A 15418-nucleotide genomic window follows, 5' to 3' on the forward strand; every position below is an offset into this window, starting at 1 on the left:
AATTGTACCAGCCTCCATCACTTCCTCTGGCAGCTCATTCCATACATGTACCACTCTCTGCGTGAAAAAGTTACCCCTTAGGTCTCTTTTATATCTTTTCCCTCTCACCCTAAACCTATGCACTCTAGTTCTGGAAATCCCCAACCCCAGGGAAAAGACTTTTTCTATTTAGCCTATCCATGCCCCTCATAATTTTGTAAACCTTTATAAGGTCACTCCTCAGCCTCCGACGCTCCAGGGAAAACAACCCCAGCCTGTTCAGCCTTTCCCTATAGCTCAAATCTTCCAACCCTGGCAACATCCTTGTAAATCTTTTCTGAACCCTTCCAAGTTTCACAACATCTGTCTGATAGGAAGGAGACCAGAATTGCATGCAATATTCCAACATTTGCCTAACCAATGTCCTGTACAGCGCAACATGACCTCCCAACTCCTGTAATCAATACTCTGACCAACAAAGGAAAGCATACCAAACGCCTTCTTCACTATCATATCTACCTGTGACTCCAATTTCAAGGAGCTATGAACCTGCATTCCAAGGTCTCTTTGTTCAGCAACACTCCCTAGGACCTTACCATGAAGCGTATAAGTCCTGCTAAGATTTGCTTTCCCAAAATGCAGCACCTCGCATTTATCTGAATTAAACTCCATCTGCTGCTTCTCAGCCCATTGGCCCATCTGGTCCAGATCTTGTTGTAATCTGAGGTAACCATCTTCACTGTCCACTACACCTCCAATTTTGGTGTCATCTGCAAACTTATTAACTGTACCTCTTATGCTCGCATCCAAATCACTTATGTAAATGACAAAAAGTAGAGGACCCTGCACCGATCCTTGTGGCACTCCGCTGGTCACAGGCCTCCAGTCTGAAAAACAACCCTCCACCACCACCCTCTGTCTTCTACCTTTGAGCCAGTTCTGTATTCAAATGGCTAGTTCTCCCTGTATTCCATGAGATCTAACCTTGCTAATCAGTCTCCCATGGGGAACCTTGTCGAACACCTTACTGAAGTCCATATAGATCACATCTCCTGCTCTGCCCTCATAAATCTTCCTTGTTACTTCTTCAAAAACCTCAATCAAGTTTGTGAGACATGATTTCCCATGCACGAAGCCATGTTGACTATCCCTAATCAGTCCTTGCCTATCCAAATACATGTACATCCTGTCCCTCAGGATTCCCTCCAACAACTTGCCCACCCCTGAGGTCAGGCTCACCAGTCTATGGTTCCCTGAGTTGTCTGTACTGCCCTTCTTAAACAGTGGCACCACGTTTGCCAACCTCCACTCTACCGGCACCTCACCTGTGACTATCGGTGATACAAATATCTCAGCAAGAGGCCCAGCAATCACTTCTCTAGCTTCCCACAGAGTTCTCGGGTACACCAGATGAGGTCCTGGGGATTTATCCACCTTTAACCATTTCAAGACATCAGTACTTCCTCCTCTGTAATCTGGACATTTTGCAAGATGTCACCATCTATTTCCCTACAGTCTATATCTTCCATATGCTTTTCCACAGTAAATACTGATGCAAAATATTCATTTAGCATCTCCCCCATTTTCTGTGGCTCCACACAAAGGCCGCCTTGCTGATCTTTGAGGGGCCCTAATCTCTCCCTAGTTACCCTTTTGTCCTTAATATATTTGTAAAAACCCTTTGGATTCTCCTTCATTCTATTTGCCAAAGCTATCTTTTTGCCCTCCTGATTTCCCCCTTAAGTATACTCCTACTTCCTTTGTACTCTTCTAAGGATTCACTCAATCTATCCTGTCTATACCTGACATATGCTTCCTTCTTTTTCTGAACCAAACCCTCAATTTCTTTAGTTATCCAGCATTCCCTATACCTACCAGCCTTCCCTTTCACCCTAACAGGAATATACTTTCTCTGGATTCTTGTTATCTCATTTCTGAAGGCTTCCCATTTTCCAGCCATCCCTTTACCTGCGAACATCTGCCTCCAATCAGCTTCCGAAAGTTCTTGCCTAATACCGTCAAAATTGGCCTTCCTCCAATTTAGAACTTCAACTTTTAGAACTGGTCTATCCTTTTCCATCACTATTTTAAAACGAATAGAATTATGGTCGCTAGCCCCAAAGTTCTCCCCCACTGACACCTCAGCCACCTGCCCTGCCTTATTTCCCAAGAGAAGGTCAAGTTTTGCACCTTCTCGACTAGGTACATCCACATACTGAATCAGAAAATTGTCTTGAATGCACTTAAGAAATTCCTCTCCATCTAAACCCTTAACACTATGGCAGTCCCAGTCGATGTTTGGAAAGTTAAAATCCCCTACCATAACCACCCTATTATTCTTACAGATAGCTGAGATCTCCTTACAAGTTTGTTTCTCAATTTCCCTCTGACTATTAGGGGGTCTATAATACAATCCCAATAAGGTGATCATCTCTGTCTTATTTCTCAGTTCCACCCAAATAACTTCGCTGGATGTATTTCTGGGAATATCCTTCCTCAGCACAGCTGTAATGCTATCCCTTATCAAAAATGCCACTCCCCCTCCTCTCTTGCCTCCCTTTCTATCCTTCCTGTAGCATTTTATCCTGGAACATCAAGCTGCCAGTCCTGCCCATCCCTGAGCCATGTTTCTGTAATTGCTATGATATCCCAGTCCCATGTTCCTAACCATGCCCTGAGTTCATCTGCCTTTCCTGTTCGGCCCCTTGCATTGAAATAAATGCAGTTTAATTTATTAGCCCTACCTTGTCCCTGCCTGCCCTGACTGTTTGATTCACTTCTGTTCTCAACTGTACCAGTCTCAGATTGATTTCTTTCCTCACTATCTCCCTGGATCCCACTGCCTCCCCCTCCCCACCCCTCCACCTTACTAGTTTAAATTCTCCCAAGCAGTTCTAGCAAATTTCCCTGCCAGTATATTAGTCCCCTTCCAATTTAGGTGCAATCCGTCCTTCTTGTACAGGTCACTTCTACCCCAAAAGGGATTCCAATGATCCAAAAATTGAAATCCTTCTCCCATACACCAGCTCCTCAGCCATAGCTGTTAAACTTAACCTTTTCATTTATGTCTAACCCAAACACAAACATATTAGTGAAAGATGTGGCAGGAAAGCAAAAGTAAAATGATTGTTCTATCTGTCTGCAACTCAGACAAACTAGATTGGTTACTTCAGCGCAGTGCCTATGGCTTCCTGCAGAAAACCACTAATAAAAGCATATTGTACATTTCCTTCAAACTGTTTTCCAAAGCACTCCACCAGGAACACTATAGTCGATTACAGCTCAGTTTTATTGAACAAGATTACTTAGCTGATGCCAATTGAGTCAGATGCTTCAGGAAACAAACAGGCAGCCAGGAATATAATTAATATCAATTGAGAACTCGGTTGAAGGCGATTTCATGATGGTAAGTAAAAGATTAGTTTTCCATAGATGCAGCAAGTAATTAATCATATTCTAGACCTAATTTCCAAAGTTGATGGAGTTTATCACAGTCAGATTTTAACAGTGTGCTTCTATTGTTAATTATAAGCAGATTTTAAAAATCCTGCAAATGTATTTCTAGTCGCCATAGCTGGAGTCAGTGGCTTATCATCAAAACAATCTGACTAGATATTGTATGGAATTTTAATGTTAATTGTATTTTATCACATTTCACAATTATTTCATAAAACTATTGCTCAAAAATGAAAATCATTGATATATTTTAATTTTTAAATTTAATTTATGAAGTTTTAAAGTGCACTGGTACAAATTGTGTTATACTTTCCAGTACGTTAAGCAGGCTATGGAAAGAAAGCCAACTCCCATCAATAATGGTGAAGAGGTACAATATTCCAGGTGGTTTTATTTACCAAATGAAGTCTTTTGGCATTTGATAGATAATCTTGGGAATGACTATTTTCTCCCGCAATCATTTCAATTTTACCTTTATGAAGCTACAACAAGCTATTAATGTGTGTATATTAACTTTAGAACTCGACATCATCATCGGTCAAACTAATGCATATAACTAAAGTTATCCACATAAATATCATGCAGTTTTTCAATCATTACTGCCTCAGGCCTTGGCTTCAGCAAGTTACAGAGATTAAATATTGACATGCGTAATGAGCAAAGTCTTGACTCTGGACCCTGCAAGTGATTCGCTGACATTAAAAGACAAATGACAGACAGTTTGGAAACGATGTTCATTCACCCAATTTATTATGCCAAAAATAATTGCTTCTCTCTTAAGAAACTCAGTTTTCACAATGGCAGCCAATGGCTAGCTTCGATCTATGCCACTATGCGTTGAGGTCCAGCGTGAATTCACATGATGTGCTTACTTCTCCGTGGACTTTCTCCAATAGTATTCTGTATGATGGTAACTCCTTTTTCTGTAAAATAGCAAAGTCAAAATTTAATTCTTCGTTCATTCGCTCTCTACCTCTGTCTCTGATTCATTTCTCTCTCACTGCCTCTGATTTCTTCTCTTTTCCTCCATGAAGGTCTCTCCTTCTCAACCCTTCTTATTGCCTGATATATGGTGCCCTCAGGTTAACGTAACAGTCGTCTCACTCTAATGAGAAAGGAGCACTATGGTTCTCTGGGACTATGGCGATTTTACTTTTACTTTTGTTAATTATTTCTGTCAGTTCATTCCCTCTCTTTGTCTCTTGTTTAAAAAAGGTCATGGATGTAAGAGGCCATTGGAACACAATCATTCTTTGCTATAGATGCTAATTGTAATTTGAACAGTTCCAATGTTTCTTTCATTGGTTTATTTGTATACTAGAACATTCCAAAGATTTATTATTCTACAAAGTTTGGTTTTCCCTGTTATTTTATCTAAATTTCCCTTCACATTCTCTGTTCCTACTTTCCTGGTTAGTTGTGAAATAATGAGTGGGATTTATTTTCACAAATCAATTTTCAACAAGGGCAGGAGAGTCGTTGTTTTGAGCCTTAGCTCTTCATCAGTAATGACATTCCTTATGCTCGAAATGTTGACTTTCCTGCTCCTCAGATGCTGCCTGACTGGCTGTGCTTTTCCAGTGCCACACTTTTTGACTCCTATGTCCAGCATCTGCAGTCCTCAATTTCTCCTAATTTTCAACAAGGTCTTGGTTAGCCACTTTATCTGTCTTATTGGGATATACACAATCCCTGAGTGGACTTGACAAGGTTAATGCTGAAAGGATGTTTCCCCTGTGGAAGAGACTAGAATTAAGGGACACTGTTTAATAATGAGGGGTTTCTGATTTGAGCTGAGTTAAGGGGAATTTATGGAGAGTCATGAATCTTTGGAACTCTTCTCCTTAAAGAGCAGTTCAGTCAGTCATTGAATACTTTTTTAGGTAGAGGTAGATAATTTCTTAACTCACAAGGGAATCAAAGGTCACAGCTGAGGCAGGAATGCAGAATCGAGGCTACAATCAGAAAAGCCAATACTTTATTTGATAAAGGAATCGATTTGAGGGGCCAAATGGCCTTCTCCTGCTCCTAATTTATATTTTATATGGAAATGAAGTTGCAGGTAGACAGGGTAGTAAAGAAGGCATTTGGTACACTTGACTTTATTGGTCAGTGCATTGAGTAAAGGAGTTAGGAGGTCATATTGTGCTGTACAGGATATTGGTTAGGCCACTTTTGGAATACTGTGTTCAGTTCTGGTACCTGCTATAGGAAGAATGTTGTGAAACTTGAAAGGGTCCAGAAAAGATTTACAAGGATGTTGGAAGATTTGGGCGATAAGGAGAGGCTGAATAGGCTGGAACTGTTGTCCCTGCAGTGTCAGAGGCTGAGGGTTGACCTTATAGAGGTTTATAAAATCATGAGGGGCATGAATAGGATAAATAGACAAAGTCTTTTCCCCAAGTAGAGTGCGTGTATGGAATGAGCTGCCAGAGGAAATGGTGGAGGATGGTGCAATTACAACATTTAAAAGGCATTAGATGGCTACATGAATAGGAATGGTTTAAAGGGAAATGGGCCAAATGCTGGCAAATGGGATGAGATTAATTTAGGATGTCTGGTTGGCCTAATGAATGAGTTGGACTAAAGGAGGCGTTTCCATGCCGTACAATTCTTTGACTCTCATATTAATGGATAGTTTTCAATGACTTCCTTTCCATAGACTATTTTTTGGGTGGCAGTACGGCTCAGTGGTTAGCACTGATGCCTCACAGTACCAGGGTCCCAGGTTCAATTCCAGTCTCGAGTGGAGATTGCACATTCTCTCTGTGTCTGCATGGGTTTCCTCCGGGTGCACCAATTTCCTCCCACAGTCCAAAGATATGCAGGCCAGGTGAATTGGCCATGGTAAGTTGCCCATAGCGTTAGGTGCATTAGTCAGAGGGAAATGAGTCTGGGTGGGTTACTCATCGGAGGGTCGGTGTGGACTTGTTGGGCTGAAGGGCCTGTTTCCACACTGTAGGGAATCTAATCTATCTAATGTTGTAAAAGAGTATTCAGAAAGTGGAAACAATATTTGCTCAGGTAAAGAGTGTATCTTTTTATATATCTGTATTTTCAATTGAAACTATTTTAAAAACCAAAGGTTGTTGAACAATTGCTGCACTATTAAAAGCAAGTTACCAGGTACTCCTTGTAAGTGCTGTTTACACAACCCCTTGTTCAAGCATTAGTGACTATCTGTTTCAGTCTGTACCGATGTGTAAAGAGGGACTTTTATAAATGGATTCGAGTTTTAACTAGCAGAGATATATGTTGATGCTTCATAATCATTTCTCTGTAGTTACAGGCTTGTTGTATTTATAATAAATAGATATTTTTGTTCAGTACAGAAACCCGGCCTGTGCTTTCTGTCATCCTGAGTCTGAAAACAGAAATCGATAACTCAGTCACATGTAATACTAGAATTATATCAGAGTTAAAAGATTACACCTGTCATAATATATTACACCTAGTGGGGCTCACTTCTCCAGAAAGGAGAATACCAAAATGAGATCTGGTATGGGCTTGTAAAATTATTAAAGGGTTTCCTTTCTAAATTAAAGATGTTTTCCCTAAGACAATTTTGTTTCTCTATAGCTTCCCCTCTTCCACCCCACCTCATCTTGGAGGTGCAAGCTCATTCAATGGTATAGTACTCTGGGTGAATTCAGCTCACTAAAACTTCTTTTAAATGTAAGTTTAAATATTAAACACCAACAAGCCATTAATCTGTGGGAGGCATCACATCTGATCCACTGAACCTGTATTTGCCCCAAAATGGGCTCACTGACTCTTTCCAGTAAGGAATTCGAAGGAGTGGCCAGGAATGGAGAACTCTGGGTGACATTTCCCTGGAGAATTGCAGCCAATTGTAATTCTACTGCTGAGCGCACTCAGTAGGCCGAGATCATGGACTGAACTTCGAATTCGACATTGTACTGAATTGTCAGGATACTCAGTGCTGGTCTATATAACCCATAATTTGTAAGAGGAACCGGTCATGAAGCCTACCTTTAATCCATGGGAACATCACTTGTTGCATGTTCCCCTCCAGGCCACTGAATATCCTGACTGGGAAATATATCCGTGTTCCTCCAGTATCACAGGATCAAATTCCTGGAGCTCCCTCCCTCATGGTCTTGTGGGTCCACCCATATCAAATGTCCAGCAGTCCAAGAAGGTGGTTCATCACTACCTTCTCTAGGGCAACTAGGGATGGGCAATAAATGTTGGTTCAGCTAGCCACGCCTATATCGCATGAATGAATAACATTACTTACCATTAACAGTCAGCTTACAGGAGCACTTAGCCTTCCCCAGGGAGTTTTCAGCCATTATGGTGTATTCATCAGCATCCTTCATTTCTGCACTGGGAATGGTGAGTGTACAGACACCATTTGAGGATGTGTACCAATATTTAAGTTTCTCAGAGATGAGGATTTTGCCTTTATACCAGGTGATGTGTGGCCTCGGATTGCCAATAATGGCACAACTCATGGTACAATCATTGCCTCGGTGAACTGTGTGGTCCTTCAGTGGTGTGATAAACTCAGGGGCGTGGGACCAGTCCTTCTCCTGGTATTCCTTAAGTTGGAGGCTGAAACGTTCTAGAGGAAGGAGGGAAAGAAGTTGGAACAAAAAAGATTTGCACTTAAATAGCACTGCATTACATCCTGTTCTTCTCTGAATCATGTCTCAAATCACTGAATTGTGGGGATAGAAAAATGTGCACCAGTTTGAAACCTTATCTGAAGGACTGTACCACTCCCCCCCCCCCCCCCCACAGCATTCCACTGGAGTCTTGAAATTAAATATTTTTGGAAGTGTTGTTCCATTGATGTGGATGCACTGATAAAGTATCATGGATTTCATCTGTAGGAAAGCAGACATGGGACTGCAAGCCATAATTGCTTACTCTGTGCTGAACAAAGTTACCACTTTTACCACCTACAACTCTCTTAAAATCATAGAATGGCTGTGGCAAAGGGAGTCATTTGGCCCATCAGGTCAACACTAGCTTTTTGTATTACATGCCAGCATACCTTTGCTCAGATAAGGAGTCCAAAACTGTTCGTCTTATTCAAGGTAAGTAAGACTTCACTATTTTTATACATCTTTCCCTTTGTATAAAGGCTAATATTCCATTTGCCTTTCCTATTACCTGCTGAACTTATATGCTAAATAAAGTCATAGAGTCATAGAGATGTACAACATGAAAACAGACCCTTTGGCCCAACTCATCCATGCTGACCAGACATCCCAACCCAATCTAGTCCCACTTGCCACGACTTGGACCATATCGCTCTAAACCCTTCCTATTCATATACCGATGTGATTTGTTCACGAGAACTCCCAAATACCTCTGTACTTTAACTCTTTGCAGTCCTTATCTATTTAAATAATATTCTGCTCCTCTATTATTCCCTATTGCTCCATTGTTCACCAGCCTCTCAGGGTATACTCTGTAGATGTGTGAGCCCCCCACTGCCCTGGATCACCAGTAGGACATCCAGGTCACTGTTAATAAAGTGGGGTGCCAATTCATGTCTGGGGCAAAATGATCTATTCAGGGCAGCTGCAGCCTGCCATCACTTGACTCAGAACACAGCTGAGCTTTAAAGATCATGTCAGTGCCAGAAATCCCAGGAGGTCCTGTCAGCAACCGTGCCAATGAGGAGAATAGGACCAGCAGGATGCCACATGGGTTAATGAGGTGAATTTGTTATAATAGTCCAAGACAACTCACTATTGCTCATAGTTAGAAACTGTCCATGAAACCTGCTAAAAATGTCACTCAGCCAATTTCTGGCAAGATACAGCCCTTTATTTTGTTTTTAGAAGAAAAGACACCAACAAGCCAGATCATGACTAAGAATGCAAATCAGTCACTATAAGAAAAATCACTGCATGGATTACATCCAGTCTCAAGACAGACCTTGGAATTTCACACCCAAGGGTGGCATGGATTTCCAGAGTAACACTGTCAAGGGAAGAGATACAATGTGAACGCCTAAAGAATCTCCTGTGAGTTACAACCCTAGAGTATGGTCATGATGTATGACAAAAGAAAACAGTTTAGGTGTAAAGACTGCCTTTCCATGCTCTCCCCCCACCCCACCCCCGGCCCACCCAGCCAAGAATATATACAGAATGGGTTAAAAACCAACTGCTACTCCACTATGTGTGTGTGTGTGTGTGTACTACTCTGGAGTGCTCAAGCTGCTGGGCTAAAGAGTGCTGTGAAGGTTACAGCTGATGAACATCTATTAGACATCCCTGCATTTACAGGTAAAAATGAAAAGAATGGAAAGTCTCTCTCTGTCTCTCTCTCTTTCCCTCTCTCTCTCTATCTCTCAGGGTCTTTGTCTCTTACACACAGACCTTCTGATAGCTGGTAGCAAATTACTAGCTAGAAGCTATGGTTCAACAGCAAACTAGACAACTGCTCTCAGGGAATATGCAGAACCCACAATCTTCAAACCAGCTGCTCAACTACTGGAATCTATACCACTAAAATCACCCAAATTGATGGCTTCAACATTTCGCCATCTGCACCAGATGGACAAATCAAAGTCTGATTTGAATACCTTTCTTCAATTTTTTTTTACTGACTTCACATTTCTAATCTGGGTGTATGTGTTGTAATTTAATTTTCTATGCATTATTCTGTAACTCAGGAAAGCCTGGTTAAATTGGCTCTTTTCGAAATATAAGTACTTCAGAATTGGGAAAGGTATCCATGAGGGAAGGGGTATCTTTGTTTTAAGTTAACTTGGTCATGACCAGAGGGAAGCATTGAAAGGAGGCAGTCCTTGAAAGGGATCATAACAAACTGGAGACCCTGACCCAAGGACTTCTCACAACAAGGAATATAGCCAGGCACACTAATTGTTCTATGTTGTGAATTCCTCACAATTAGGATTAAACAATTGCTGTAGCATATCTGTAGTGTATGTTGTGTGTAATGGATTTACAATTTTTGAAGTATATTTATAGAAAAGTAAACAATATTTGCTTATTTGTGGTGCAGTGATGGTTAGGCTACCACTGAGCCAGGAAACCTGGGTTCAAGTCCCACCTGCTCCAAAGGTGGGTAATAAAATCTCTGAACAGGTTGATTGGAAAATATCTACAGTATTTGCCTAAAACCATGTAGGTGGAAGATGTTGCTCAGAAGCTCAGTGTGGTCAATTGTTCTCTGACAGCACCTTTGTAAAAGAAAAATCTAGCAGACAAATTTGTGTCTGGTGTATAAGTTACTCAATCAGAATTAAATCCAAGTCCTTTGAAGTTGTAGTCTGACATTGGACTCACTCTGTTTCTTTTCACAATGGAAAACTTGTCCAGATTAACATTTTACATAAGCAATATGTGATGGACGTCTTTTGTTTGAGGAATTATAACATGAATAGAAACCAGTTTCCCATTCCTCTAGGACTAACTACTTTCCTCTGTGAATTCAGCCTCAAAGCCCCAAGGCAAAGGAGACTGTTAAATTGTGTATTTAAGAGTTCATTTAAAATACAACAAAGGACGCTGCTTGTGGTAAATTGAGACATCTGCTTTGTGTCTTTTTGCAATATAGTGTCTTTTTTTGATATTGCTTGTAAGGTCAGTGAAATATTGCAATTTAAAATTTTGCTGCTGCTTACTTTTCACATTAATCATAAATAGTAATGTATTTCTGTTTGGCATGTTTCTGAGAGTGTATTGAAACAAGCTAAGAAAATAAACTAATATAAGAGCAAGGGAATCCATTCTTCGGACAATAACGGGAAGTGGCTCCTGTAAATTTCTCTTAAGGATTTGTTCCAAATTTAAATTCTTGTTTAAAATATTGTTTCAGACTTGTAACCTTAAAGGAAATTTAAAATGCATAGCTAGAAATAATAATAATAATGGTTAGAACATGTCTTAAAATTTAACAGTTGGTTATAAAACAGTTGTTTTAGTTTTGTGACAGATTTGATAAACCTAGAATTTGTTTATGCTTTTTTGGCTTCTAGAGAAAATGCCTGCTTTAAGTAATAACAATTGCTAAAATCTTATCTGGCAGATACTTTCATATATATTTGTGATTATATATGGAGTGAGAGATAGTTATGACTATATATGAAAAAGGAAAAGTATAGGAGCTCAAAAAGTAAACGTATGGATAGTTAAATGCTTGATTCTATGTCAAAAGCTTGTCATTTATGAACTGATTTATTTCTGAGGCTAGTACTTAGGGGCACAATTTTCGCTCAATCTAGGATAAGTACTGTTTCATTGCAAACAACTTAGCTCACTATATTGGTATTTCTTGAACTACATTCCAATTTTTGCAGGAGCTAAATACATTCTTTCCCCATTCACATTCTCCCTTGCAATACAATCTTCTTCAACTTACTGTGAACAATACCATAGTAAAGTTATTGGTTTATTTAGAAGACCTATTTTGGTTTCTGTACATTTGAGGTACACAGCAGCGTCAATGGCCTACCTTTGTCCCTTGCAATGTACCATGGCTCCTTCAAACCCAACGGATCACTGTCTCCAATGTCGTTCCGAGCAATAACCCTAAAGAAATACTTCCTGCCAGGAAGCAGACCTGTTACGGTGTACTTATTGCCAAAGACCCGGTCTGTGACAGTGTACCAAGTTGCAGTGCTGGCATCACGCTTCATTATCACATACTGTACACGGCCGTCCTCTATGTTATCTGGAGTATGGTCCCAAGAGAGGGTCACTGTGTTTGGCACTTCCTCAAACAGGTTTAAATTCGTGGGAGGCCGTGGAAAATCTGAAACAAATAAGCAGAGAGCACTTACTTCAGGGCCTCCTGCTACTTGTTAGGGAGCTAAACAATATTGGCCATAATCTATACAAAATGAGCAAAACCTATCCAGCAAGCCAACAGGAGATATATCAATGGTAACACAGCATAGCCACGGGGCAAGAGTTTTACATCACAGGGACATCATAGTTGAGGTCGCAATTTATTCCCAATAAACACATTTGTTCTGCCTCTTGGTTACAGCTTGACTCAGTGGCAGAATGTCTGAGTGAGAAGGTTCTATTCCAGGGTCAAATAATCAACACCAACGCAATAGTACAGTACTAAGTGAGTGTCGCAGGGTCAGAAGTGTCAAAAGTTTAATCTTTTAGGTGAAATGTGAAGTGAAGGCTATGTACTTGCTTCAGTAGCATTATTCAATGAAGTGCAGAGGTCTTTTTTGATGTCCTAATCCAGTGCCTAAACAATATCCCTCAAAGTGTATTAACTTAGTTAACAGACTAGCCACAAAATTGCAGCTATCAAATTTATCCAGAAAAGGTATAGGATGTGTATTGGAGTGTATATCACTCAGAGAGAGGTAAAATCATTGTTTGTTTTTATTTCAAATGGTATATGGATTTTGCTGAAAAAGCCAGTTTGTTACCCATCTCTAATTGCTCTTGAAAACAAATTGGTAATCTGTCCCTTCTTGACCCTCATGTCAGGTGTTTTTAGAGTTACAGTGCTGTTTGGAAGAGTGATGGGATTGTGATATGCGGTTGGGACATGCCTATTCCTGCCAAGGATCTGGCTGGGTTAGGACTGCAGGAGGACTGCATCCATCACCATGTTGATTTCAGGGTTGAAAGATTGGCATACAAGAAGTGGTTGAATAGTTTGGGCCCGCACTCAGGGCTGAGGGTCAGGAGAATGACAGGGGATCTGATTGAGGTATGTAACATGCTAAAGGTGGATGCTGAACAGATGCTCCCCCTTGTGGGACAGTCTCAAACAAGAGGTCATAGAAATAGTGTAAGAGGAGGAAGCAACTACTTCTCTCAGAGGGTTGTGAATCTGTGGAACACATGGCCCCAGAGTGTACTGGAGGCAGAATCAATAAACAGATTCAGGAAAGATATGTTTCTGATGAAAAGCAGGATAAAGGTCTACGGGGAGCAGGCAGGAAAGTAGAGTTGAGACCAACATAAGATCAGCCATGATCATGATACCAAAAGAGAAAATGCTGGAAAATCTCAACAGGTCTGGCAGCATCTGTAAGGAGAGAAAAGAGCTGATGTTTCGAATCTAACTGACCCTTTGTCAAAGCTGTTTACATCACTCTTCCAAACAGCACTGTAACTCTAAAGGGCTGCACTGCCTTCCTAATTCCTACGTTCCTATGTTATCAGTCTGTATATTGCTCAGATCTTGCTGTATATTGACACAATAGCTTCAGTTTCTGGGGAGTTTTAAATGGTGCTGAACATTGTGCAATCACCAGCAAAAAGTCTCTGTATCTGATACATTGGTGGAGAGAAGGCTAATAAAATCGCTGAAAATGATTGGGTTTAGACACTATCCTGAAGAATTTCTGCAGTAATGGGGCTGTAACAATTACAATCTTTTTCCTTTGTACAAGCGATACAACACCCAACAGTGGAAGGTTTTCTTCCATTCCCCTTTGAGGTCAGTTTTGCAAAAGCTCCTTGATATCACACTCATTTAAAAGCTGCCTTTATGGCAAGGGCAGTCACTCTCACTGTCCCTCCTGAATTCAGCTCTTTTATCTACATTTGGATCAGTGCTCTAAAGAAGTCAGGAGTTCAGTGGCCCCAGCAAGTCACAAACCGAGCATTGTCGAACTGAGATATTAATAATTGCAGAACCCCCACCACCCCTCCAAGCATGACAATGCTTACTGTACCTGCAACACGAATTCTGATATCATGATACTTTTCACCATAGTCATTTTTCAGCATAATCTTGTATATCCCTGAATCAGATCTCTGCGCACTGGAGATCAGGAACTGTGACATATTCGGTCCTTTTGTAATGTTCTCCCTGCCTTTGGTAGGGATTCCATCTTTCAGCCAGATCACATTTGGTGGTGGTGAGCCCTGTAATAGTAACAAATTAATGTGAAGCAACCATGACTGGATAACAACAATCATAAGATCAGACTTTGCTTTTAATGTCTAAGCCTATTAGTAATTAATCATAATAAACGTCTATTTTTATGTGTTTTATGTACAAGATCTGGCAGTGAGGCACGCACTATCCAATGAAGTAGTGAAACATTGCTTTATATTTGTTCCCGAAGGGAAACATGCAAGAGCCCACAGTCAGAGGCAAAGGTACTAATACAGGAGCTGGAGTGAAAAGGACCACCTTAAAATCAAAATATCACTCCTAGAAAATCAAAGGTTAGCTCTCTAAGAATCTCAGGAAGACCCTTGAAAAGTGAAATAATTTGACTCTTGAATTAAAGATTGTAATTTTCTGAACTTTAGTTTAAGCCTTTGATTCACCTGTATGCCTTAAAATGGCTAAACAAGATAAAATTCCTTGTTCTTTTGGCATTCTTTTGGGATGTTGATAAAGAACTAGGAGACTTGGCGTCTCACTGGCCTCCTACCCTCTGATGCCATCACAGACCCCACACACACCACCCATTTATAAAGAGTCTTAGGCTTTTCAACACACTTCCAGTGGGCCCACACAACTATTATACCAGAAAAGGCCACTATCGTATGGGATTAATCTACAGAATTGATGCAGTGCAGAAGAAAGCCAATGGGCCAATCATAGTCAGGCAGCATCTGAGGAGCAGGAGAATCACATTTTGGGCATAAGCCCTTCATCAGTTTTATACCTGAAATGTCGATTCTCCTGCTCCTCGGATGCTGCCTGACCTGCTGTATTTTCCAGCACTACACTCTTGACTCTGATCTCCAGCATCTGCAGTCCTCACTTTCTCCCAATTGGCCCATCATGTCTGCAACAACTTTCTGAGCGAGTGCGTGATGTAGGGCTGTTCTCCTCCACTTCCTCCGTAACTATGCACATTGTTTCTATTTAAATAATCATCTAATGTCCTCTTGAATGTTTCCATTGAAACCATCTCCATCATATTTGCAGGCAGATCCAAACACGTGTTGTATGAAGGAATTTACTCTCACATCTTATTTATATCTTTTGCAACTCACTTTAAATCTGTATCCTCTTGTTCTTGGGTGTTTACGAA

General features: G+C 40.6%; 1 protein-coding gene across 3 annotated transcripts in view; it reads right to left on the reverse strand.

Moving 5' to 3' along the window:
* Nucleotides 1-3250: 3250 nt before the first annotated feature.
* The window catches only part of LOC140493516 (immunoglobulin superfamily member 22-like), an 88980-nt gene continuing 76812 nt past the window's right edge, over nt 3251-15418 (reverse strand). For all 3 annotated transcript variants that reach the window (XM_072592029.1, XM_072592030.1, XM_072592031.1), the window contains exons 20-23: nt 14099-14291; nt 11899-12198; nt 7697-8023; nt 3251-4358 (exon numbers count right to left, since the gene is read on the reverse strand). In XM_072592029.1, the coding sequence (XP_072448130.1) occupies nt 4291-4358; nt 7697-8023; nt 11899-12198; nt 14099-14291 (888 nt within the window). In that variant the 3' untranslated portion in view covers nt 3251-4290. The remainder of the gene's footprint in view (nt 4359-7696; nt 8024-11898; nt 12199-14098; nt 14292-15418) is intronic.

This window comes from Chiloscyllium punctatum, chromosome 22, assembly GCF_047496795.1.
Source record: "Chiloscyllium punctatum isolate Juve2018m chromosome 22, sChiPun1.3, whole genome shotgun sequence".
NCBI classification, from domain to species: domain Eukaryota; kingdom Metazoa; phylum Chordata; class Chondrichthyes; order Orectolobiformes; family Hemiscylliidae; genus Chiloscyllium; species Chiloscyllium punctatum.